Here is a 26,708-nt window from a genome sequence, read left to right as displayed (position 1 = left end):
TGTCATGCTGACAAAGAATAATATCCCTGTATCCTGACTTGGAGAATGGAGGTAGAGAGAGCATGGAGGAGTGGAAAAGGGTCCCCACCCCCCTCTCCTGTTCTCCAGGGATGTGAGTGTGTCCTCACTGACCTGTCTGTGCAGCAGTCATCAGCGCTATGCTGAGGAAAGGCGTTGATCCAGCTACACTTTTACAGCATGTATCAATGCTCCCTCCTTCTCTTCCCTGATTCGGGTTCAAGCGTGATGACATACCCCAGCAAGCACAATATGGAATTCTGCTCCCTACAATCTTTCTCCGATCAGAAGGTGAATGACAGTATCACAGAGAGGGTTTACTCTGGTGATAGAAGCATCAGTCTTATTCCCCCTGGTATACCACTAAAGGTCAACATGAGCGTACGAAAAAAATTGATTTTGGAAGAAACACATTCACCTCTGTCTATTTGCTGTCAGTAGTAGGAAATATGATACCATTGTGCTTGAGGAATTTGGAACTGTAAATTCTTGTATAAGTTATACTGGTGAAGTAGAAACAAATTTTCATAACTTTTTATATTTGTTTTATACAAATATGCCCACAATAAGGTGCAGGCATGTTTATATACAAGTGCCTGTTTTGAAAAACTGTAGTGACTGTAACTGAAGTGCAGTGGGAGTCCTGTTCCTGGAATAAAAGGGATTGAATAAAGAAGAGGTGTGTAGAATGGTACATTGAGAGAAGGCAGACTATTGTTATGTTTTCCATGTGTCCTACAGAACTGCAAGAGCCATTTCTCTATAAAGCAATGTATAAAATAGAGAAATAAGAAAGAGATAGACCAGCAAAATTCATCAACAGATAGTGACAGAATTTGTGTTGAAGGAATGGCAGAGATTGCCTCGCTTTTAAAATAGCTGTTAAAAACATGCTCAAGAAAACATTTCCATGATGTGGAAAGCTGGGTTTTGGAGTCTTTGGGACAGCAGTCCCTTTCCTCGGTAACGTTCCATCAGGTTGAGTTGTAGGTGGTGATGTGTTTTATGTCCTGCTGGTATGGCAGCCCTGTCTGCAGACTAAGAGGCTTGATTGCCGAGCAGCTATGTGATAAAATAGTCACTTGAGTGGAACACAGAGCTCTCTCTGTCTGCCCACAGTGCGCTCCCCTAGGTCACCGTACTGCCAATCCCTTCCTCTGTCTTTCACTTTCTCCAGCTTAGGCTCCAGTTCTGTAAACTACTGGTTTGAGATGCTGCCTTGACTGCTCTGGGATCAGCAACAACATTGTCTTGTGACAATCTGCTGCTGCAAATAGCTTCATAGTTTCAGTGTGGTTTTCTCAATCTGAATTCATTCTTTATTTCAGCTCCTCATTGGTTTCTCTTTTCCACCACTATTGTCTCTCTCTCACTTTAGGTCTTGTCTAGTCTTACAGCCCAGCCTATTTCAGCATTCCACTCTCTGATATCTAATTGAGACAACAATGTAGCTAATTGTAGTCAGTATCAACACTATCCCCCCAAGTGGTTCCCACAGACATGGTGGTCTCTGCACCATGTTGGAACATTTGAACACTGAGTCAGAACCTTCCCAGGTCTGTAAGACCTGTGGTCCCGTGGCCCAGCATTGCACAGTCATTTGTACTACACATGCAGAATCCCGTGAGCAACATGAGGGTTCACTGCAGTCTGTAGCCAGGACTGGTTGCATGCACTCTTTTCATTGAATGGAGTTTTTTTCAGATTTCAAGATCAGTTTGGCAAAGTAGCTTGAGATTTTTTCTACCCTTGGGGTTTACCCCAGATCGCAGAAGGCGGATATTTTATGGCAGAAAAGCACCGTGGGTTTGATGGTAGGAACAGTTTGCCTCAGATGGTACACATTTAATCCAAGTATCTGCTACCAAGCAGAGGTAACAGCCCTTCCCCCCAAATTGGCCCGGTATTGTAAGGTTCCACAAAGTGATAAAAGGTTTGCCTGTGACAGTAGCGCCGTCTAACTGCGGGATTAGGGAATTGCCTTTTCTTTACTGCTTGCCAGTGAGCTGGTTACTCTTAAAATGCGTTTCTGCTGTGGGGGAGGTGTGCATTATACACAGTCCATTCCCCTCCCCCTGTTAATGAGCCTTACTCCTCCCCACCCCTGTCGCTCCTTTGTTCGGAGGTGACAGTTTTACTGGGGGGGTAGGCACGTGCGCCTCTCGTTAACAGAGTGATTACTTTTTTTCATCCTCACTGCTGCAGGGTATCTCCCGCTCTCATTTCCCTCTTTACAACAACAATAATAATAATAATAATAATAATAATAATAATAATAATAATAATAATAATAATAATGTTGCTTTATTAGCCCTATACAATTTCTTGCATTAGGAATTCGTCTTTTCTCATACCCCAGCTTGCTCTCCATGAGACACAGACACACAGACAGGGAGAGAAGCTTGGGGTCAGAGTGCAGCGTCAGCCATTGTACAACGCCCCTGGAGCAGTTGGAGTTAAGGGCCTTGCTCAGGGGCCCAACAGAGTAGGATTCCTCTGCCGGCTGCTGGATTTGATCTGGCAACCTTCCAGTCACAGGCACAGATCCTTAGCCACAGAGCCACCACTCCGCCCCACACACTCCATGTGCTATAAAACCTCCATCTTTGCTCCTGGGAAGAGTTTGCTGAGGAAGCCAGCAGGCACAGCTTTCTCCCCTCTTGGTCTGCTCTCCTGTGGTTTCTCTTTCAGCAGCGATGAAGACAGTAGCTACATGTATCTGAAGAACTGAAATAAAGTGGCAAAGAGCTAGTTCTTCCACTTTCAGTTTACAGCCATATTTCAAGTTATGTTTTGAAGATCACATGTATCAAAGATTGTTCCTTTCATTGGAAAAAAAACTCATTTAGAAGTCTTTGTGGTTTTATTGGAAATTTACAATTTTGAATTGAACATGCAGCATGCCTAATTTTCATTATGTAAATTATATGCCATATGTCAATACTGAATATACTCTACACTCATGTACACTGTATCGAACACTTGTGCAAAAATTTACATTGTGTAAAAATCACTTCTGTACATGACTTTATTGGCATTGGCATTAGCATTTGCCTCTTTTCTTTTTGATTTTCATGAGAAAGAACATGAGACATGTTCTAAACCTTTCAGTCCCTACAGCTTGTTTGGTAGGTAAGAGTTAATTGATCCAAGGCTCTTGACCAGCCGTTTCCTGAAAGAAGCCAGCTGGTATCAGCTTCAACACTTTGAGTTTCCACTTGTGTCCTGGTTCATGTTTCACTATTAAGAAGAAATACAGAATAAACCCTTATTGTTCCTTTACTGCATGCAACTCACTGCTCCACAGGTAAACCTCTTCTTTCACACTTGGAACAGTTTCAGTGGAAGCCTTTTAGTTAAGTGCAAGCTGGAGGCAAGTGAAAATCCTGGGCACTACAGGGTGATGAGAAAGTAGGAGGTGATTTCAGATGTTTGTACTGCCTGCTTAAGAGGACAGAAGAGCTGTATCAACTTCCACGCAATTGTAGACACAAGACACGGTTCAAACAGCATCTTCATTTCGGTTTGGGGAGATCTCTCTGCCTCTGACTGCTGCTGGCGTCTTGCCATTTGAATGTGAGGACACTTTCTCTTTTTATGAAGGAAATATGTGAAAATTTCTCCCTAAACACAAAAAAGTTAGAGGAGAACCCAGACACACAGCGAGGCCTCTGGTGCATCGGTGATAGCACTCCAAGCCGGTGCTGTCTCCTCACAGGCTCCACAGACATGACAGCGGACAGGCCCAGGTCCAGTGAGGCCAGGGAAGTGGAGACTCCACACAGTGCCAGCGGCTTTTTAGCTGCGGTCATGCTGTCAAGAGGACAGGTTGAAAATGGGGAATATCCTTTTTTGAAATCATGGCCAAAAAAGATGTGCTTCCAGACCTTAATCACCTCAGCATACCCCCAGAAAGACACTCTGTTCTCGAGGCAGAAGGGCAGAATACTCCTTACATTCAAACCTGAACTCGGATCTTTTGGTTTGTTTAATCATCTCTTTCAACTTGTGCATCATATTTTTGTATTATTTGGATTTATGTCTGCTTATTCTACTAAGTTAGTTGTTTTACACTGCTACACTGCTAAAGTAAATGACTTATCCCATTCCTCCTAACTGTTCTGATCATTCTTTACTCAGAATTGCACAGAGACATGAATTGGCACTGATAACAGCTCAGTTGTATTGTATTCTTACGATTTTCTAATAATATAATTTCAGTTTTGTCCTGCTAACATATATACTTGCAAGAACTCTATACGTATTTTGATTCAGCATTTTGCGGATGTGTTATAGATTGACTTTCTATCTGCAAATGACAGCAGTAAAACAAGTAAAGGTATATTCCATGCTGAAAAGAAAAGAAACAATGTTTTGGCTGTGGAGCCTTCTTTGGGTGTCAGAGTGCCATACTCAAAGAAGGCTCCACAGCCAAAACATTGTGTTTCTTTTCTTCGCTTTTCAGCATGAAATGAACCTTTACTTGTTCCTTTGCAGTCTACGCATGCTGACACAGCTACCTACTTTAAATTTATAATTTTCAGCAATTTTGTCCCCTACTCCCTCCCTCTTGGTATAAATGTATGGTGCTAAAGAATGTGCTTCTTTTCGTGTTGGGCTGGCCTATTTCTTTTCTCCCAGAATAGGTTATCCTTGTTTAAGGGCAAAAGAGAGAGTGGGATACAGTCACAAGAATTGTGTGACATTCTCATATGTTCTCATCTGAGTCCAGTTGAGTTACAGAGCTCATTGAGTCAAAGTGACAGTGTTGTCGAGCTTATTGCTTTGAACAGTTTCTCCCCAGGTTTAAGGAGGCACTGCGTTTTGGAGGAGGACATAGACCCTTGCAAAAACATGAGGTTAATCATAGGGCAGCTGGCACAGGAGCCAAGTCCACTAGCTGCACTGATAATCCGTGTGCCTAATGTTTTCTCTTTAAAGCAGCAGCTAATATCCCATATGCCTGGGATATGCCCATATGCCTCTCTCCTGTTATTTAATTTCATGTCCACAGACATTATTCTTCCATCTTTGTTGCGTGCCATTCAGGCTTAATGTAGGCATGGCTCAAAGTCCTGAGCCTAATATGGAAGTAAACAGCACAGATACAGTAGATTGTTACAGTTGCTGTTCATTGTCCGTGCTTAGTACACTCAGACAGCCAATTTGCAATATGTAGTATTGCTTTCTTCCTTATTTATGCTTTCTTTGTTATACGTATATCACATATGCTCAAGATAAATAGTTAATCTGTCAGTGTTTTATAATAGGTTTTTTACACCTATTGCTAAGAAACTGGATTGACTTCTGCACTGGAGCTGTAATATGTGTCTGCTGGATTTCACACCAAGAGTACAGCTAAAATGAAAGAACCAGAACTAGGAGGCCCGAGTATAGATTTGTTTTGAAAGCAAACACTGTTTTGAACACCATGCTGCTGAGTTGCGGCATCGAATGTCTAGAATACCCCTGAGAGTCAGACTGAGGGAGAATGAGTGCTTCTGTGCAGGTCTGCACCCAGAAACCCACAGCACACATCTCATTGCTTTCTTGTGAAACTGGAAAAGCTCCAGATATTGCCGGGCACATGCAAACGCACTTGAGGGTTTCCAGCCCTATGTAGACTTTGCACAATGAGAGAGGCATTAACAGTGCAACAAATGATATTGGCTCCATTGCTTGCGTTTAAGGTCCTTTCAGCGGAAATTAATTTCTTCCAGGTGTACCCCATAAACATGTTTAGAGAAGTCACTAGTGAAAATCTATTACTGTTTCCCTGATAATAATTTTGCCAATTTCCCTTTTATTTTTTGCTTCTTTCCTTTTAGAAAAGGATTTGGTGTGGCGTAGAATATTTTATATAGCAGTTTTCAAAGCTCATCGTTTCTCTGCACTTTCCAATACAACATAGCAAAAACATTAAAAATGCTTGAATACATATTTTAATACAGAAAACACAAGTTGGAGTATGAACGTACAAAGACTTGCAATAGCTAATATGGGCTGCAACATAGTATTTTGTATGTTGGACTTAGTGTTTTGGAACGGCACACTTATCAGTTGTCTAGAGTGCAGCTTCACTTGTCATACATGGTCTTCCAAGGTTTTGGGAACTGACAGAAGGCCATAGTGCACAAATGGCATGCACATGATTAGGGGGGTCGTGGGTCACAGATTGAAAGTGGGAAGCCATATTTCTGTAGCCTTTATCACTGGACCAGTTTCATTTTCTTGAAAGTACATTAATAGTGCTTGGAAATGAAATCACAAGGTTGTCTGACCCTCCTTCAGGAGTTGTTTTCTTCAAGGAATTGAAGAAATTCAAAATTGTAGAAAAGGGGGTCTAGGTTTGCTTTTTCCTTCTTTTGTAAGTTTTCAGTGCAGTTATTACAGGCTTTGTTGGGATTGTGTGAAGGCAGATAAGTGAACAGACAGGCCCATATCCCTTCATCTGCGTTCATTCTGATTCCTTTTTGAAATTTTCTGAAGTAAAGTTGGTTCTTGTATCAAGGGGATTGAGATGGAAAGGAGAAGGCTAGTTTTTCTCCAGAGCTCAACAAACTAAATTGTCACCTAGAGTGGATCTGTAAAGCATAATGGAGTCTTGAAGACTATTTAGCTGTGGGCCACATTTAGGAGAACTTAATCTATTGGGAAAACAAATCTGATTGAATCGACCTGTTGTTGTGAAATGTAATCATATACTTAGACATGTAAGTAAATCCTTCAACCTCCAGCACAAAACAAATGACTACATGATACGAAATGCTCAGTTCAAGGACATGCTGGCCAAACCACAAGGTCTAGTGTGTGACTTTTGTCATGATGGGGCATGAGAGGGCAAATTTTGTTGCTAGGTGAAGCAAAAACATATTCACATAATGCTATTCTAACAGTATTTACAGAGTTACTATGGAATGCAGTATTGGGAAGACAGTGCAAACAGTGTAAATGAATGCCATGATATCTATACGCTTAACTTACAGACAGCAGTATATAATACAGGAATACATTGTAGTGTGCTCTCATGAGGCACCAGTAATGTAGGGGTTTGGGCATTTACTGGGACAATTATTAATTGTGTCAGTAAATCACAAAATGATTCTTTTAATGATCTTAGAATACACGCACAGGTACTAATACACAAGAATACATTTATTAATACATAGAATATGCATGTAAACATAACAGATCTTATCGTGAGGGTTAAAATAATACAAAAGGTATATATTCAATCAGTTACGAAGAGTTACACATATCAAGAGGACATACGTTCAGTATATCATTCATTTAGACCGTTTCATAATTGAAGTTGGTTACAACTTCTACATTAGATACTGAAAACAAGTACATAACTCTTAGGAATTCAATTGATATCAACTGGTTGGGATAACAATTGAATTCTCGAGCGCTAATGCAGTGAAGTTGAATACTCATCCAATCTCTGGAGATTCAGATCTCCTGCAGGCACAAAGAGACAGTTGCAGGCTTGTTGCTGTCCAATCTGTGCTCTCTGGCTCGGTGCCAGGCTGTGCTGTTGCGGCTTGGTGGACACTCCTGAGGCACTGCTCTCTGAAGACCGGCTAGGTAGTGTTGGCTGAACTAGCAAAGTTTATGCACAGGAGAAAAGATGACTGTGGGTCCCAGCAGGTCAGGAAGAGGACCGGTTCATTCCTGATGAAGCTAGTTCTGAATACTGATTCAGCTGTCCACAGTTCCGTGCTGTTCACGAAGCTTGCTGCTGGTGGTAACCTTGGGTGGATCCTTTGGTTACTCGTGGCAACCTCCGCTCTCGACTCTTAGAACAAAGGAAAGTTCTGGCACTTGGACACACTGGCCGTTACGTGGTGGTCTGGGCTGAGTCTCAGGATGGTCAGGAGGCGCACTGGGTGAATGTCCTGCCCTTAGGAACTATTCTGGCCTGCGGGCCGTCCTGCCCTGGAATTGTCTCGCACCCTAGGAATTCTTCTAGGAGCTCTGTGTTGCCTGTTTTTACCTGGAGGAACTTCAGCTCGTTCATTGGCTGAAAGTTTCATGGGCATCAGAGACCCACATGGGTTACTCAGCCCTACCAGTCCCTGATTGGTTGATCAAGGTGAGATATGAGTCACTTACTCCTGACACTTAGGAATGCAGTCCAGATGTCCATCTGGCCCTCCCTAGACAGATAGGTGCCAATGGATGACCATTGATCATGATAGCCAGGCTTAGCTAAGTGCATCCCTATTTGGGGGCTGTCCCTTATCAAAAGAAAACCTTAAATCAGCCTGCATGAATAGTTTCTCTGTGGCTGCACCACAGAGATGAAGAGAGAGATGGGGCCTCACTGGCAAGGGAGCAGAAAACTTAATTCCTGTATTTAAATAAGCCTTGCCGCTACAACATTCTAGATTGAAAATACAACAATTAAACGGTTTAACACAGGTGTTTCAAATTCAGCAGCATCCAGTCACAAAAGTACAGGATTCCAAGGTAGCAGCCAGGCTCAAATCTTCCATGCCCAGACAGCACAGCCTGGATTTATGGCATTGGCTATCAGAGTGGCGGCAGAGAGCTGGTGTTGCTGGCATTGGGCACTGCGACACAGAGGTTGGGAGTGGATGGGGGTGGTTGAACTGCAGCATGTAGCGTACAGGTGGTGAAGTAAGCCGAGATCTGAACCAACAGTCCACCAGGGGATGAGGATGGGGCAGGGGCTTGCAGCAGACCTGTCAGAACTGGGGTTTGGGGTTTGAGTAGCTTGAGCTGTGTGCAGTAGATAGTGCTGAAATAAACCAGGTTAACAGCACTGGAAAAAAGATGATAAATAAATACTGCTTAAAAAACACTTAAAAACTATTGATAAAAAGCCATTAAAAAAAACAACTCTAAGAATGTTAGCATCCTCTATCAAATGGAATTTGAAAAGAAAATGAAAACTAATTACAGTGTGCCAATTTGTGTTATGTTTCTCGACCTGGAATGTTAACCAATGGAAATTTGTGTGCCCCCCCAGCATTCCAAGCTGAGAACAGTGTTTGTCCAATTATTTGAAAACTGTCGTGTTGCTCTAAGAGAAATGACAGAGGATAGGAGTGGGGGGTGCGGATTTGTCTGCTTGCAACAAACTGAGCTGGACAAAGGATTAAATCCCACTGCTGCTGTCTTTCTGCCGGAGCGCCTTTGTAATGCCATTGTAATGCCAGCTCAGGGTAGCTGTAGCCAAGGGGCGGGGCAGGTGGGGCCGTGGTGGGGGGGGGGGCAGTTGGCTGGCATCCAGAACCAGTCGAAAACATGATGGCAGGACCTCCCTTTCACTCTTCGACTTGCAGGCAGAGCGAGAAAATAAAAAATGCCTTCTTCATTAGAATGGCTCCCTTTGTCAAAGATCATAGTCAGCTGTTCAGCAGCCTGATTGCATTATACTGCCTCTCATCAGTATATACTGGTCTAGCCTTGGAAGAGAGAAAGGGCAAAGAAAGAAACATGAAAGGAATGAATGCAAGCTGCTTTGTACCAGCTTACAGTGGCTATTGACAGACCAGACTATGGCGGCTTGTGGAGAGACCTGTTGGGACTGCACTGCCAAGCCCTGCTTTCTCATGTTTCTCGCTGTCGTGTTTCTACGTTTCCCTCAAGCTAATTTATACTCTATGGGTGACGGGGCCTTCTTTTGCTATGGCCCAGAGCTCAGGAATTTTATCCCCAAGAATAAAAATAAGTCACTCACCCTCAGTGCATTTTAATATTAACTCAAAATCTTTCTGTTCAGAAAGACTTTTACTTAGTTAGTGTCTGTCTGCTCCATTTCCTAACTTCTGTTGTACTTCTAAAAGATTGAGTTTCTTATATAATAGTTATAATAATTGCTTACACTTATATAGCGCTTTTCTGGACACTCCACTCAAAGCGCTTTACAGGTAATGGGGAGTCCCCTCCACCACCACCAATGTGCAGCATCCACCTGGATGATGCGACGGTAGCCATAGTGCGCCAGAACGCTCACCATACATCAGCTATCAGTGGGAGGAGAGCAGAGTAATGAAGCCAATCCATAGATATGTAGGTAATTTGTCATTTGCTATCCTTATAACAGTTTTTCCCCCTTTTAAACCTGCTCTGAAGCTATTTTGAGTTTCTACTTTTAAAGGCACTTTTTAAAATAAAGTTTATTATTATAATTTCTCTTCCAAATTTATATCGTCTCCCACGTCATTGATAAATTGACAAAAAGGTCTGTGTAAGAACAAGTTGCTGATCCCTAGGACACTGGCGTTGCACTGGGTGACTAGTCAGCAAGAGCAGTAACCTGGGAGAATCTGTTGTTGTCTTGCAATAATCGTCATTATGTCAAGTGCTGTTTCCTGTGCAACAGTGCTGCTTCCTCTCTGCACTGTAGGTGAGACCTGGGCTGAATGTGAACAGGTGTGCTTCCCTAAGACTCTTGCCGCTGACGAGACTGCAGAGAAAGGCAGAGTGGAGTCAGAAACATGCACACCTTGACAATATTCAATAATCTAGTATTTGTGGGTTTTCTAGTTCCAGTCTTTTTTTTAAGAAATGAAGCTTCATTCAATTTATATACTTTAATCTTTGAGCAATTAAGCAATATCAATAATGGACGTCTTGGCGTGCCCTTCACCAGGCTGGTGCAGTTGTGAGAAGGCACCACTGTGCTTGTGAATAGAAATGTGTGTCTGCTTACAGCATATGCACATGAGTTCCTAAAATTCTAGAATACTTCTGCTTCAGTTTTTGGAAAGTTATGTGCTGTTCACCCAGGCCAAACTAATGGATTGTATTGCTGCACTACACTAATAAGCTTCCTTTTTTTTCCCAGTTCCGTGTTGATCTGCATCTTGTATTAGCTAGTACCTAATTTTATTAGAGCACTTCACAGGTGTCAGTTTAGAGTGCACTGGCCACTGTACACGGATCTTGGAGAATCTCCTAAAAATAGAAGCTCTTTACAGTGCGGAGTGATTCTTTGGTGATGAAATGTGCCTGCTTGCTCATAGTCTCCCAGCTGGGTCAAGAGCTGATCACCCATGTCCAGTTTCATGTCCACTATGTGCATGTGTAGCAACCAGAGAAATCCGACGTTTGGTGTCCAGTGTGTTATGAGTTAAGTACTTTTTGTTGTGGGGGTCATGTGAGTTCTGTCCCCTCTCATTGGGGAAGCTTGAGAAAAACACAGAAGTTTTAAAAAATGTGGTGCTCTTCGTGGACTTTGAAGAAACTGTTGTATGTCCCGATGTTCTCTGGGTGCCTAAATAAAAAGTTGTTGTATACAGTAATTAAAGGTGTTTGAGTAAGTGGGAGTAACACATTACAGAATACTTTCATCTGTAAGGGAGAGACTTTCCAAACACTAGATAAGGAGATTCTCATTCTGAGGCTGTGGAGAATAGAAAAAGAACTGTGCCAAGTCTACAGATGTTTGTTTGAGACTCAGGTCATTGCTCTCTTCAGAGTAATGAAACGAATGGACCCATTTGTTTCCATTAAGAATATGTTTTACTTTGAGTAGGCTATACAGACATTTTAGCCATTGGTGGTATGCATAGACAAGCTTCATTTCCAAAGATTCTTTTCACTAAACCCATACTGATATGCAATACAGTTTGCAATGTGATTGCTCATTTTAGACATACTTGTCAAATTCAGAGTTTCTTGGACTTATTTTAGAAAAACGTTAATGATATACCAAAAGGTAACTCTCACAGAGTGAAACATTTAGTTGCACTGCTCTGATGTGACATGACGTGTTCCAATCAGTGTGAGCTGAGATATTGTGTTGCTGTGACTGAAGCAGTTGTTTTGGGGGTAACAAGGCAGTGCTCGGATCCATAGGGTGTATTTCCAAAATTAGACCGGCAGAGGTATTGTTCAGTCCATTCTTACCCAGTTCAGACCCTCTGATACAGCCTGTCCTTTTTTTTGCTACTATGTTAAGTATTTAATGCAAAATGTTTTTTTTTTTAATTTCTCTTGTTTAGAAGTTCTCACAGTCTCTCTCCATCTCTCTCTACAGCCCTTCTTTCGGCTGTTGAACCTACGGAAGCTTGGCCTAAGCGACAATGAGATCCAGAGGCTGCCGCCTGAGGTGGCCAACTTCATGCAGCTGGTAGAGCTGGACATCTCCCGCAATGGTGAGGGCACTGAGTCAGCACTGCTGCTTACTGTGGTATCGTGGTACCGCTTCAGGACAACTGGGCTTCAGGCCACAGTGTTGGTCACTGGGCTTCAGGCCACAGTGTTGGTCACTGTTTTCGAAGTGGCAGAGTAGACTGGGACTTATGCATTTCACACAGTCGTAGGCTACGTATTTGACACATAAACAAATTTTATTAAAATAGAAAATATGAAAACCCGTCTCAAGCTTTCTGAAACCGATTGAGTAAATTACAGATGAAAAAGTTGCATAATTTTTGATTATTCAATTTTTAATTCCCAATTTTGTGCATGTTGTTAAAATGACAAACCTCTTTCCTCTCCCGCTTTCTGTGTCTCTGGTGGAATTGTTGACCATGCTGCTCGCTTCTCACTCTCCCCTGAAGACATTCCTGAGATCCCCGAGAGCATTAAGTTCTGCAAAGCACTAGAAATTGCAGACTTCAGTGGAAACCCCCTGTCAAGGTAAGCCAGTGGTTTAAACCATTTGTCCCTTTGCTGTAGGGAGGAAGATAGATGGACAGAACCACGTGTTGGGGGGGGATCAAAAGACAGCAAACAGGTTTAAAACAGGCTTACTCAATCTGTCGATATTGCTTTTCTCGAGGACAACTGCTTGAAATAAGTCATGTCAGGATTTATACATTCTTTTCTTTATTAAATTATACACAGGGTCAGCAGACTTGAAAAATAAAGTCTTGTGTGTTATTAAATGGTTGATGTGCTGTATTTGGAAAAATACTTTTTTATACAGAAAGGGTTTTTTTCAGGAAACTGAATTTCATAAGAATGTTGGTTCCTCTTCTCCACAATGTAGTACTGTAGACTACAAAGTTTATAACGTCAGCCACAGAGCAGGTTTCCCAGCCCTGTTTGCTGAGATAATACTCAGGAAGCTTTGTAAGCTCATAAGTCAACTTAAGATTTAGAAAAAAAATGTCTCTGTGAAGAAAAAATTTTATACTGAGTTTTCAAGTTATAGGCCATTGTTGTTTGTATGCTTATTACCGGGAAGAGAGCTTGTAAGGTCCTTAACATGGTTCCTATATTCATTCCTCCCCTGTGGTTAAGAGAATTAGAGAAGAGCTTAAAGTATATCTTAAAACCTTAAGTGAATGAATAGATCTTCAATTTTGGAAAGTACTAAATTTGTTTTAGAAGATTCAATGGCAGTGAATTCCATATATAAACAACTCTGGAAGCGCACCTTCTCTTTACCTTCTCTTTCCAGTAGAACCCTAGTGGGAAATCTCAGTTTATATGCACAAGCTCCATCTTGTCAGTGCCAGACAGTACAGTGAATCCTCAGGCAGACAGGGCTATGAGACTGTGCTTGAAGTCAGGAACAGGGGAAGAAAGCCGTTTTGTGAGAGGAGTCTTCTCTCTCGTTACACGTGTCCCTTGGTCTCTCTGCCAGGCTCCCTGACGGTTTCACCCAGTTGCGCAGTCTGGCACACCTGGCTCTCAATGACGTGTCTTTGCAAGCTCTGCCCAATGATATTGGCAAGTGAGTATACTACGCACTGTGGCCCCACCACCAATGCACAGGAGTGCAAGCAATCTGGAATCGGTCCAGAGAAGAGAAACCAGATACATTCCTGGGCTCAAAGGAATGTCCGAGACTCGCAGGCTAGAAGAATTGAACCTTTTAGTCTTGAACAGACAAGACTATTAGGGGACCTGACACAAAAATGGAAAAATCCTAAAAGACATCAACAAATTCAACACACTGGACTACTTCCCACTGTGAAACCTGAACCAGGCAACACAAGTAGGCATGCATTGAAAGAATAAAGATCATGCACAGCTTTACACAAAGGGTTGTGGGAGTATGGAACAGACTTTCTAACCAAGATGTCAAGTCAATGCTCTGGTATCTTCCAGGAAATGGATGGATGAGATTGTTAAAGCAGTTAGTGAACAACCAAATGAGCTAGATCAGTGGTTCTCAAACATTTTGGACCCAGTACCGCCCCTGATCAAACCAAAGCATCCAAGTACCACCTGCAAGTCATCTTCTCATAGGAACCACAGAAAATCTCAATGAGCAACATGAGCACGCGCACACACTTTAACACGCATACAATAAAAATAGCACTTAGTTAATTTGGATCATATCGCCTTGTAGCTGTTTTCCGACACTTGCTAACACTAGCAGTTTTGTCTGTGTCTGGTTCAGCAGAAGAGCTAGTGTCGGTGGCCAATAGGGTTACCATACATCCAGATTTTCCCGGCAATGTGTTTTCGAAGTGGCAGAGTAGACTGGGACTTATGCATTTCACACAGTCGTAGGCTACGTATTTGACACATAAACAAATTTTATTAAAATAGAAAATATGAAAACCCGTCTCAAGCTTTCTGAAACCGATTGAGTAAATTACAGATGAAAAAGTTGCATAATTTTTGATTATTCAATTTTTAATTCCCAATTTTTCAGTGCACACAACACATTTCCACGATCATCTGGCATACCACAGTTTGGCTCATTTGTAGCCCTTCTTGTGTTCTTAAATATAGATTGCACCACACAGTCACAAGGTACTGGCAAGGTTCAGTATTAAATAATTGACTCACATATGTTCAGACATGTAGACAGAGTCCCTATATCGTGCTCCCGTTGCCATCTTGCCAAAATATCTGTGGCTATAGGTCTGGCAGGGACAGAACTCGGCCAAGTGCTTGGATAACACTCATATGGCCCAGGTACTTGGGGCGCTGCCACACGCTGGAGCTTTCGTCACAAGACTGCAGATAGCCCCCTTCCAGCTGACTGACAGCCCTTTCTTCAGCCCTGCTCCGAAACTGCAGATCAACAGCAGCATCAACCTCATGACGTTACTGAAAGAGTTTTAATGGTGTGCCTCGTGCAGGACTGCTCCTGTCAGGAGGCTTATGTGGGAATGGAGGCCTTGGATCTGAAATTTTTTTTTTTCTTTTTCTGCACAGTTTAGCCAACCTGGTCACACTGGAACTGCGAGAGAACCTGCTCAAATCCCTGCCCACGTGAGTAGGATCTGCACTAGGAAATGAAGCGGAGCTCTTTCCCCAGCAGCCTGTGAACAGCAACAAAAACAGAAAAGCTGACATGTTTGTTACCCAGATTAACTAGTTTTAAAGCTTTCTGCTCCAGTGAGGAATGTGCTTGTGCAATTTTTCTTGTGGAAATTTAACTGTGTGGTGATGGCCATACGCATGCCATCATACACAGCTTGAGCCACTCAGAAGGCCAGCTTGCCATATCAAAACTGCAGATGCTTTTGGGGGAACACTGAGCTACCCCTCACCAGTGCATGAAAGATATGAGGTTTCCCAGCTTCCCTTGTAGCAATAAGCTTTGACATGTTTCTTTAGGTGCTCTTTGTTTGGGAGCTTTACAACTTCTAGTGGAATAAGGAATGAAAAAGAAAAAGTCTTAATGACTGTCAGTTTTCATTCTCATTCACCTGGCACCTCCCGCTGGATCAAGTTTCATTTCTCATTCTTGAAATGTAATTTGTGAAATCTTAGATAATGGTAGTTAGAAGCCTAGCCTGACAGAATCAATTTTCTCATTGTTTTCTTCATAGAATAATTAGTGTAAGTAATAAGTTTACTTTTTTACATTGTTAAGCTGGTTAAGAGTTACCACCCACCAGTAAGCTGGCACTGACAGATGTGCAGTGAGAGAATAATTCAGTTGTTTTTTCCTTCGGTGAATATTGTAGCGGGTGGAGAGCTGTCTTAGTACCAGGCTGTTGAATTTTCTGTGATTTGAGCGATATGGACTGTTTGTGCTCATGGTGCAAACAGTTGTGTTTTTAATATAGATGGGAATTTTATATTGGTTTTATATTATATTTTATATTGGTTTGTGTGCAGTGTAAGGGCTGATACAGTGCCTGATATTGTGCATATCGTGAAACATGTTTCAATTGTGGAACACTTGAGTATTGAGCTGTGAAGAGAAGAAAAGCTGAGGTGGAGTGGCTCTCACAGCAGGTGATGACAGGGTGCTGTTGTCTGGGGCTGAATACTCTCCACAGTTCCCACATATCTTTTCTTTTTTTTGTGTGAAGAGAATTAGAACCGCCAGATATTTTTGTCATACCGTCCCGAGTCGGAATAGTCAGTTCTGTTTTTAAGTCTCCTAACACATCACAGGCATCCTTGTTGTCATACCGGGGGAGCAGCACCTACTGGAGGAGAGGCAGGTCCCTCACTGACAACAGTACACCCAGGGGTGCTGTGTACCCGAGTTCTGAAAGCCACCAAAGAGAGCTGCCTGCCTAACATTGGACTGCTCTCAGCAGTGACACGAGCCAGGCTCGAACCTGCAGTTGTAGAGCTCAGCCTGAGCTCAGGAGAGCAGCTACACAGCTTGAGCCACTCAGAAGGTCAGCTTGCCATATTGGAACTGCAGACGTGTGCTTTTGGAGGAACACTGACTTGTTCTCACATATGTCTGAGTTCATGGTTTATGTGTCTGCAAGGCAGTTTGAATGTGAAATCCTTGTTGTGTATACAGTGTGTTAAATGCAAGCCTGTCCTGTGTCTTTCCAGGTCCCTGTCATTCCTAGTAAAGCTGGAACAGCTGGACCTGGGCAGCAATGAACTGGAAGTCTTGGTAAGAATCTCATCCTGCTCTGACCAGCTTATGCCCCATTCTCAACGGCATCTTCACTCCATCCACACACACTGAGGGTTAAAAAGAAGGTTACAAGTAAGAAGAGACATTCAGCTCCTCGTTGCCATTGTTACAGGACCTACAACATGAAATCATCTGCTTTAGGGCCTAGAACAAAAAACAGTTGTTCCTCTTAACCGCATAAGATCATTTGTACAGGGCAGTGAATAAACTTTAACACTGTAGAGAATGAGAAAATGTAATACCTGTGTTAAAGCATGATTGACGTTTCGAATATGCAATGAACATTTAAAATAACAAAGAGAGTCACAGACTCCTCCAGCGCTGGAAGAACGCCCATCACCACTTGTTCCCTTTCTCTTTCCTAGCCGGACACCCTGGGTGCTCTACCCAACCTGCGGGAGCTGTGGCTGGACCGCAATCACCTGTCCTCGCTGCCACCGGTAACTAAAGCCTCAGTGACTGCACGTTCACGAGAGAAGCACAGTTCTTTAGCGCCTGCGGTTTACCTCTGTTACACAGGAATGGGAGGCACAGGGCTGTGCTCAGCTCCGGAGGGGCAGAGCTCATCCCTGTCTGGCCTGGGCTGCTCTTGATCGGTGGTTTGCCTCCTGTGGTAGCTCGTCTCATCAAGTGGCAGGGGTTTGCATTCCACTTCCTGGAAGCCTGCTGTTTCTTCTGGTTTTCATTCCAGTTGAGCTCTCAATTGCTTAATTGAGCTAACAAATAAAAAGGCCTAATTAAGAAAATTGTTTTCAGGTTTTAAAAACTGTGGAGAGTGTTATTTTAAGGGTCAGTTTAAGTTGTCCAGGGGTCAGCTCTGATTAAAACCAGAAGAGGCAGTGGGGCTCCAGGAGCAGGACAGGCAGGAGCAGTAGAAGGTGAAGCCCAGACCAGAGACTCAGCGGGCCAGAGCTCATCCTCGCCTCTGTTGGACTACGGAGACTGCACACCAGCCCCTCTCTTGAAGTGGGACGCCAGAGGGACAGCCGTTTCTATCACCTCAGAAGGCATTTTATTTCTCGACTGGGTCATGGCAGACTATAATAAAGGAGGCCTGCACTCAGGACACATATCAGGATAGGACAGACATCACAGGGCACGTACACGCTCACATGAGGTCAGGTTAGAGGTAGTGAAGAACCTAGCCAGCAAGTCTTGGGAAGGTGGGAGCACCTGCCTTTTGTGTAGAAGGGCTTGTGTTCATTTTTTATAAGGACAGAAACATTTTTTTAAACCTTACCCTGGCATAGGTTTGTGTTGTTTTTACCGATGATATCTCTGTCCGTCCTGAGTTCATCTTTACTCCTGTTTTGCACTCCAGTGTTTTCATTTCTGAATGTCCAAAATTCGCATCTCTGCCTGTTTATTTTTTTGTGTGTTTGTGTTTTCTTGAAGTCTGTTTCTGTCTGCTGTGGCCATCCTACATTAGGTAAACCGGACTGTCTCTGAAATGGCTTATTAAACATTTGCACTTTGCCTCTTCCTCATGTTCCCTCCTGTTATTTCTCTGTCTAGGAGCTGGGTAACCTCCGCAGGCTGGTGTGTCTGGATGTGTCGGAAAACAGATTGGAGCAGCTGCCCTCAGAGCTGAGCGGTCTGTTGGCCCTCACTGACCTGTTACTGTCCCAGAACCTCCTGGAGACACTGCCGGACAGCATCGGTGAGAGAACTGAAGAAGATTTACAAACGAGAGGAGTATTTAATCAAGCAGTTCAGGAAATACAGTGGAGAAGTTCACAAGAGCCCCCAGTTATTCACCTCGCCCCCTCTGAGCAGCTGTTCCTATGAAACATGGTAGTTACCCATCCTAAGCAAGCACTGCTGATGATGATGACTTAAGAAGAGTTTCAGAAGAACATGGAGTTGTTTTGTCCTCTCTTAACTGTACAAAGACTACTCCCAGTGAAGACCCCATTAGGAGAGCCGCTGTTGTCCTGGAATGTGCCTGAAAGCTCCCCTTCATCTCTGTGATCAGCTCACAGTGCAGTACACCTGAAACCACCCCTGACCTGTAGAGGTGTCCTGGAGTCATCCTGCAACCCGCAGGCTCTGACTAAGGAGCTTCCCTGTGTGTCAGTAATATCCCAGTTTGCTCACTCAGGCAGCAGAAAGGGAGAGGACCTGGCTGCTTGGCTCTTGCTAAAGAGCCAGGCTTTTTATATAGTGTCCTCTAGCTGTTATGTCTGCTGCCCTCTTCTGGTGTCTTATTGTTCCTGCATCCAATTGTGACAGGTGAAGTCCCTGTTTATTAGTTATGCTGGAATTATAAAATAACATTGCTGACTTTTTTCTGTGAATTACAGCCCCACACGTTTATGCTTGCTGGGTAACTGGACAGTGTTGAAATCTGATAAGGAGATAATCCATCAGGACGCAGCAGGGTGAAATCTTCAGATCAGTGGCTAGATGGGCTCGAATGGCTTCCTCAGTTGTGACTCTTCTTATTTTGTGGTCTTTGAAAATCTAAGAGGGACAGCTTGCTGGGCAATGTGTTACAATATACAAATTATCTATGACGTGATGAAAAAAACAGACATAGTTTATTAGTACTTTTGATGAATTACAGATTTTCTAAATTGACAATATTTAATATGGGTTGTATTTTCATTCACCTTCTTATATCACAATATATAAAGGTACTAATAGCTATGAATGTGTGCATTTACTGCCAGAATACTCTGTGTAGCGTCTTGGAAAGCCTTCTAGTAACTAAAGAATTGCATTGACCTCTGTAATTGGCCAGACAGAAGCAGTTTGCTCAATGAAGACAACTGGCAGTTCTGTCTCATTTCCCTGTGTTGTTCATGTTGGCAGGATGCCTGAAGCAGCTGTCCATACTGAAGGTGGACCAGAACCGGCTCACCAGCCTGACGGATTCCATAGGGGAGTGTGAGAACCTCTCAGAACTGATGCTGACGGAGAACCTCCTACAGGTACGTCTGCCTGTGCCCATATCATCTTCCTGGGTCCTGGGTGACCTTCACAGTGCTCCTCCACTCCACCACCACCTGCATGAAGAGCAGCCCAGGCAGCTCAGTACAATGGTGTAATCTGCCACTTTGTGTCCTGCTGTGTGGCCTTGAATCCTGAGTTTACTGCAGACATCGGAAGAAGTTTGTGAAACCAGTGATTTTCCTGACCTGCCTGAGCACTGACCTGCTTCAATTGTTTCTCTTCTTCCTTCTTAACCTCTTCATGGAAGCTCCAGACACTCCTGTCTGTATGGGCTTTCAGCGCAGTTACAACAGCTAAATTTGCGCTGTGATAAAGACAGAATTTTTCAAACATTTTACAGAGCACTGCACATGCAAGTGATCTCCAGTATCCTTTAACTCCAACCCTTAAAATATTAACAGTAGTGATTAAAAAAAAAACTTACATATTAATAAAACTCCGGACAGACTGCAATAATAACATGGATCGCAAAAGAAACCACATTTCTATTACTGTCATTTTAACTAACTTTGAGAATCAAAATAAAAACACACAACACCAAACTACACATCATTAAAAATAAGATAAGCTCTCTTTTAACAGTGTATTTCAAATTCTAATTCACTGACACAATCATCTTATCTAAGAAAATCATATACATCATCTCTAAAGATCTAACCTGGACTGTGAACACTGACTCTATCATGAAGAAGGCTCAGCAGCACCTTTATTTCTTGAGGTGCCTCAAGCGATGGGGGATGCCAATACATGTGTTGGTGAACTTCTACCGCTGCACTATCGAGAGCGTCCTCACCAACGGGATCACCGTGTGGTATGGCAACACCTCTTCGCGAGAAAGAAAGGCAATGCAGAGAATGGTCAATATGACCCAGAAGATCATCGGCTGCGGTCTCACCGAGATTAAACAGCTCTATGAGGACCGCTGCCGTGGTAGAATTCTGGCCATCACAGAGGACAGTCACCACCCCGGGCATGAGCTCTTCACCCCACTGCCCTCAGGCAAGAGATATAAGAGCATACGAACACTTACCGCTAGATTCTTCAATAGCTTCTATCCACAAGCAGTGAGACTGGCGAACACATTTAGCCATCCCCCTTGGACCACACCTACACCATCACCATCTACCTCTTTATGATTTCTTATCTATTGCACATCTCCAGTCATTGTTTACACGTCTGTATTGTTTACATTCAAACTGTCTACATGTTTACTTGCACATTGTCTATTGTTTGTTTGTACATTGTCTTGATGCACTGTTTGCACTTTGTTTTGTTTTTTACACTTGTTTTACAATCGAGAGACTTTCTGTAAGTAAGAATTCCATTGTACCAGTACCGGTTACATATGGCAATCAAGTTCAAGTACTGCTAATTTAACATTATTACAGAAAACTATAATCATAAAAGCCAAGATTTGCCAAAATATAAGAAAACCCAACATCCTTACTGTGAAGTTGCAAAGAAATATGTCAAGTATTGCATCCAAACAAATATAGGAGCCATATCACACTGCAACCCACTGAAGCTAAGCAGGTGTGAGTCTGGTCAGTACCTGGATGGGAGACCTCCTGAGAAAAACTAAGGTTGCTGCCGGAAGAGGTGTTAGTGGGGCCAGCAGGGGGCTCCCACCCTGTGGTCCATGTGAGTCCTAATGCTCCAGTACAGTGATGGGAACTCTATACTGTAAACAGGCGCCGTCCTTCGGATGAGACGTAAAACCGAGGTCCTGACTCTCTGTGGTCATTAAAAATCCCGGGGCGTTTCTCGAAAAGAGTAGGGGTGTAACCCCGGCATCCTGGCCAAATTTCCCATTGGCTCTTACCTCCTAATAATCCCCCTCAATAAATTGGCTTCATTACTCTGCCCTCTTCCCCACTGATAGCTGATGTGTGGTGAGCGCTCTGGCGCACTATGGCTGCCGTTGCATCATCCAGGTGGCTGCTGCACATTGGTGGTGGTGGAGGGGAGTCCCCATTACCTGTAAAGCGCTTTGAGCAATTATTATTATGATTTTTTGTTTAAAAAATAAATTCACCTGGAATTCAACACAGAAGGACAAAAGAAACAGGGGTCCTCGTACTAAATTCAAACTGTGTGTTTAGCTTTTTGCCTCTGTGATACCTGAGATTAGCTGTCAATTAGTGAAATTTGATTTAGAGATTATGGGGAGGTTTATAGATGTTCAGAGTACATGCCACATTTCATTTGCTTTCATTTGTCTGTCTGCCTGTCAGTCACCTAAGGACCAAACAGACTCCAATGACTTTCTTATCTTTTTCAGTCCTGGAGTCACAATAGGCTCTTTTTTGTAGCCTAACCCACCATAAATAGTCTCACTAATATAGCTTTAATATTATTATTCATAATAATGGAACTTTTATTCCATTGAGAAAATTAAATCTTTGTTTTTTTCTTCTTTTTATTTTGCACATTTCTTTCTAGTGTACTGATTTAGAGATCTTAAAAATCTGATGTTTCATACTTGATGCCCAAGTGGCCTGTGCTGTTTATACTATATCCAAGATAATTCGGGTTTGTAAGTGTACACTCATTCCAGGCAGAAATGATTTTTGGGGGGCTTTCCCTTTCTCTCTTCCTTCTTTTCCTAGCCTCTTCAGGCCATCCCTCCCTTTCTCTCTGATCTTTTCTGGAACCATCTATTCCTATTTCGATTGACCTCCACCTCTCTCACCTACTGAATGCAATCAAGAGAGTTTTATTGGCAGTCTGTGCTAATTGTGTATTGCTACAGCACTGCATTGCAGGATATGATACAGTTAAGAGGTATAAGATACAGTACTCTCTTTCTCCCTCTCCCTCCTCAGACACTGCCTTGCTCTCTAGGGAAGCTGAAGAAGCTGACAAACCTCAATGTGGACAGGAACCGGCTCACCTGTCTGCCAGTGGAGCTGGGCGGCTGTACAGGCCTCAATGTCCTGTCTCTACGGGACAACCGTGTTGCCAAGCTGCCTGCTGAGCTTGCCAGTGCCACGGAGCTGCATGTGCTAGACGTGGCCGGGAACAGGTGCCTGAAACACTCTTATCTCGCTCACCATCGTACTCTTTGCTGCCCTTTCTGTGTTTTCCACTACTCTCCTGTAGCTCCCTCTGCTACTCTCGCTCTTCCACTCCTTGCCTGCACTTCTTTTTTACTTTTTCTCCACCTCTGTCTACCTACCAAATGTCAATCTCGCCCAGGCTGCAGAACCTGCCCTTCGCCCTGACCAACCTCAACCTGAAGGCCATGTGGCTGGCAGAGAACCAGTCCCAGCCCATGCTGAAGTTCCAGACAGAGGACGATGAGAAGACGGGGGAAAAGGTGCTGACCTGCTACCTGCTGCCTCAGCAGCCTTCGCCAAGCCTTGGTGAGCCTTGCTTTCCCCTCAGGGCACGTGATACTGTGGGCCGTGGGAAACTTCACACCCCTGAGGCTCAAGAGGAAGTCTTTACCCTGTCTGTAACCCCTACATCAGGGCCTGTGGAAGATTGTCATCTGTGCACTGCTAAGTAATTATAGTTCAAGAGCCCAGGTGAAGTTACACCCCATATTGCATATTGCCCAGTTAGCAATATACAGATGCGTTTGGCTTGCATACACAGGATAGCATTACGTGTGATGTTATAATCAAGGAAAATATAGATGTAAACTGCTTTTTTAATGAATGACGTTTTGACATACATCAGGCATTGTGCTATATTGTGGCTTCAGTGGTACATTACTAAGGTAAACTGGACTATAGAGAAGGTAGTTCAGCTGCCATGCTTATGGCCATATTAGTTCAAGAATCTAATGAAGATATATCTTTAAAGCATAACAGTTATTCAGCATCCATATACGAACCATAGCAGTTTGTAGCTAGTTTTAACCAGTAAAATCTCAGTGAGAATATGGTGTACAATATTAGTCATCGTGTTATAGATAGTGCTGCTCTGTTTACAGTAAATTCTAGGGCTTAAGAGAATATACGAATATAAGGGCTTTAAAAACTGAAAACAGGAAGCACATTTTTATTTTGAGTGGTGAGACTGTATGGAACTAGTTAACTAGCTATATTACCAAGCCAGGTTGCTGAATGGCCTCCTCTTGTTTATAACCTTTCTTATGTTCTTACCACCTGCACACTGAGGTTATCATCTTTGTACTCATCAGTTCACTCAGGTCAGCCCATTATGCTGTGATGCCTGCGATTATCCAAGTGGTACACTCTCTGCAAACGGGAACAGCTCAACGTTTAAAAGCTGCACACTGTTTCATATTTAGATTATTGTAGGATTCAAATCATGATCACGAATAACAGGAATCACGTTCTATTCAGCCAGTCAAAAACGTCAATCAGTTGCTCTTGTTAATTTTGTAGAAGGAGGTTATTGGAAAGTCTGGTACATGCTAAACTTTAACAGAGTTATCTGTTTGCACAGTGGCTCGGCCCATACAAATTACAGAAATTTCGAATAGGTCTGTCTACTCTATGTCTGTTTCTGTCACAACCTCTCCACTGTGGTGTCGTTGTCATAATATAAGTCTTTGAATATGAAATTACTGGACCATCACATTCAGGATAGCACAGGGATTCATAGCATCACATCCTGCTCTAGTGCTGCTGTGCCAGCTGTCTGCATGCCCATCCTCCTGGGACTTCAGAGCCAGGATCTGGGTGTGTGTTGTGACTGAGGAAGCCTGTTGTTACCCTGCTGTAGTGCTGTTGTGCCCTGAGACAGCTCGTCTGCTGTTGTCTTACAGAGAACCTCCTGCAGAACAGTGTGGACGACAGCTGGACTGACAGCAACCTGAACCGGGTGTCGGTCATCCAATTCCAGGAGGAGACCAAGCCAGAGGCAGAGGATGAGGACACCGCAGCTGAGCGCAGGGTAGGGGTGCTATTTCAGCACAGACGCATGAGGCTGCCCCATGCCGCACCTCTCTGGCGACCCGCTGAAGTGCCAACCTGAAGAGCAGTGTGTAACCCTGAGTGCTGGTGTTGCAGGGGCTGCAGCGCAGGGCCACTCCCCATCCCAGTGAGCTGAAGGTGATGAAGAAGGTGATCGAGGAGAGGAGGAATGAGGGCTTCACCGCCCGGCCAGATGGTGATGATGAGACTCCTGAAAGAGAGGTAGCTGCAGCACGAGAGGGCCAGCCTGATCTCCGGGCTTTCGTCCCCTTTGAGCACCCAGTTATTGACTGGAGCTGAAAGGGATCTGATAAGGCAGTAACAGCAGTGAGACCTTTAATGTTGACAAATGCAAAAACACTAAGCTGAAAGAAGCTAATAATGACAGAACACTTAAGTGGTTATAGTGACACGTTTACACCTAGGCAATGTGGTGATGTGATAAAAAGGTGAACTAAATCTTAGACTGTATAGTCAAATATATGTATGCAGACCCATGCACACAGTCACACCAGGGCCACATTTCCCAGAAGCCACTTATCCTACCAGTACGTTTTTGGGCTGTGGGAGGAAACTGGAGCACCCAGAAGAAACCCATGCAAATATGAGGAGAACATAGAAACTCCATGCAGAATGGCCCCAAGAAATGGAACCCAGGACCCCAGGGCTGTGCCACCGTGCCACCCTGTCAAATATATATAGATGTTAATCAAGGGATGTTATGTTAAAATTGTCAGTCAGGCCTCATTTAGAATATTGTGTACAAATGTGGTCATCACGAGGGATTGGGTTTTGCAGGTTTTTGACTCCTGACTGTTTTCAGGAGAAGCGTCTGAGCGGGCTATCCAGTCAGAGGAGCCAGGACTCCCAGGCTTCCAGTAGCACGGCCTCTGCCAGCTCCCAGGAGGAAAGGCAAGGACAGGCTGACGCTGTGGGGGTGCCAGGGGAGGAGTCTCCCAAGGGCCAGGCCGAGGAGCAGGAGGAGGAGGGCCTGGGCGACGAGATGGAGGTGGAGTATATTGAGGTGAGCAGGTGGTGGTCTCAGGATCTGGTGCTGGAGGGTATATGATTTTATTTAACTTTTTATTGATTAATCAAAACATTCACTTCATTAAAGGTACAGTTATGCAGAGTACACTTCAGAGCATGCTTACAAGTATTGCAACTTTTCCGTTAATTTGTTTATCTCTGTAATTGAAAGCTCAACAGAAGAAACACTAGAAGACATTCAACCCTCCATGAGTCTGACAGCCCTTCTCTAAAGTAAATTTGGAAGACCAATATATCAGTCCCATTTGGTAAAGGACATTTTTATACTTGGTCCTCTTTCAGCTTGCTTTGTAGGGAGTCATTTTACAATAAGTAACAAGCAAAACGTTATATAAAGGTTTTTCTTGATAAACGGCACGCTCCAGTTGTGTACAGACAGAATTAATTGAGTGTTTTTAAATGCAGTTAACAGGATGTTCAGAAATTCACGAACAGCAGAAACTCACAATGTTGTTCTGTCAGAACAGATGAAATGCTGTGGGTGGAAACATAATTCTCTTTGCAGAGCCTCACAGGAATTTAGAGACTAGACTGTAGTCTTTGAGCAAACTGCCTTTTCCTATAGAGAAGCTGGTTTATACTTTTTAACCTGATTATAGTGAAGAAAAAAGCTTTAGTATGCTGAATTATATTTTCATTCTGAGCTCATCTGTGCCGTTTTTTTGTACCAAAAAAGAGTTCTTGGGATGATTTAGTGAGCTTCCACTCAGAACCTATTGCTTTTGTAACTACCTGTGGTGCATTAAGGGCTCAATGCTCCTATTTCCCCTGATTCTTTCAGAATTCATTTCAGCAGCTATCACTCCAATAACAGTTGAGCAAGCATTTTTCCTTTACACCTCTCCCCAAGGATATATAAATCTCAATTTGCATGAATTCCACTTTATGTAAAAACGTCCCATGGGTCCTGAAATAAAATTTTCAAGCTGCAGAAAGGTTACGATAGATACATAAAGAGCACGTAGTGTGGCGAGTTCCTCCGTGGTTTATTAGTGTAGACTATGCATAATGCATTC

The 26,708-nt window shown here is 43.3% G+C and overlaps 1 protein-coding gene across 22 annotated transcripts in view; it reads left to right on the top strand.

Moving 5' to 3' along the window:
* scrib (scribble planar cell polarity protein) overlaps positions 1-26,708 on the top strand; it is a 124,651-nt gene that overhangs the window by 38,608 nt on the left and 59,335 nt on the right. For all 22 annotated transcript variants that reach the window (XM_015354398.2, XM_015354393.2, XM_015354390.2 and 19 more), the window contains exons 2-14: positions 12,032-12,149; positions 12,558-12,636; positions 13,589-13,678; positions 15,118-15,174; positions 16,711-16,774; positions 17,164-17,238; positions 18,314-18,458; positions 19,613-19,731; positions 22,579-22,778; positions 22,952-23,118; positions 24,495-24,622; positions 24,739-24,864; positions 25,466-25,666. In XM_015354398.2, the coding sequence (XP_015209884.2) occupies positions 12,032-12,149; positions 12,558-12,636; positions 13,589-13,678; positions 15,118-15,174; positions 16,711-16,774; positions 17,164-17,238; positions 18,314-18,458; positions 19,613-19,731; positions 22,579-22,778; positions 22,952-23,118; positions 24,495-24,622; positions 24,739-24,864; positions 25,466-25,666 (1,569 nt within the window). The remainder of the gene's footprint in view (positions 1-12,031; positions 12,150-12,557; positions 12,637-13,588; positions 13,679-15,117; positions 15,175-16,710; positions 16,775-17,163; positions 17,239-18,313; positions 18,459-19,612; positions 19,732-22,578; positions 22,779-22,951; positions 23,119-24,494; positions 24,623-24,738; positions 24,865-25,465; positions 25,667-26,708) is intronic.

The sequence above is a fragment of the Lepisosteus oculatus genome, chromosome 6 (assembly GCF_040954835.1).
Source record: "Lepisosteus oculatus isolate fLepOcu1 chromosome 6, fLepOcu1.hap2, whole genome shotgun sequence".
NCBI classification, from domain to species: domain Eukaryota; kingdom Metazoa; phylum Chordata; class Actinopteri; order Semionotiformes; family Lepisosteidae; genus Lepisosteus; species Lepisosteus oculatus.
The sequence above is the reverse complement of the archived record's forward strand: the minus strand, read 5'-3'. Positions and strand labels throughout refer to the sequence as shown.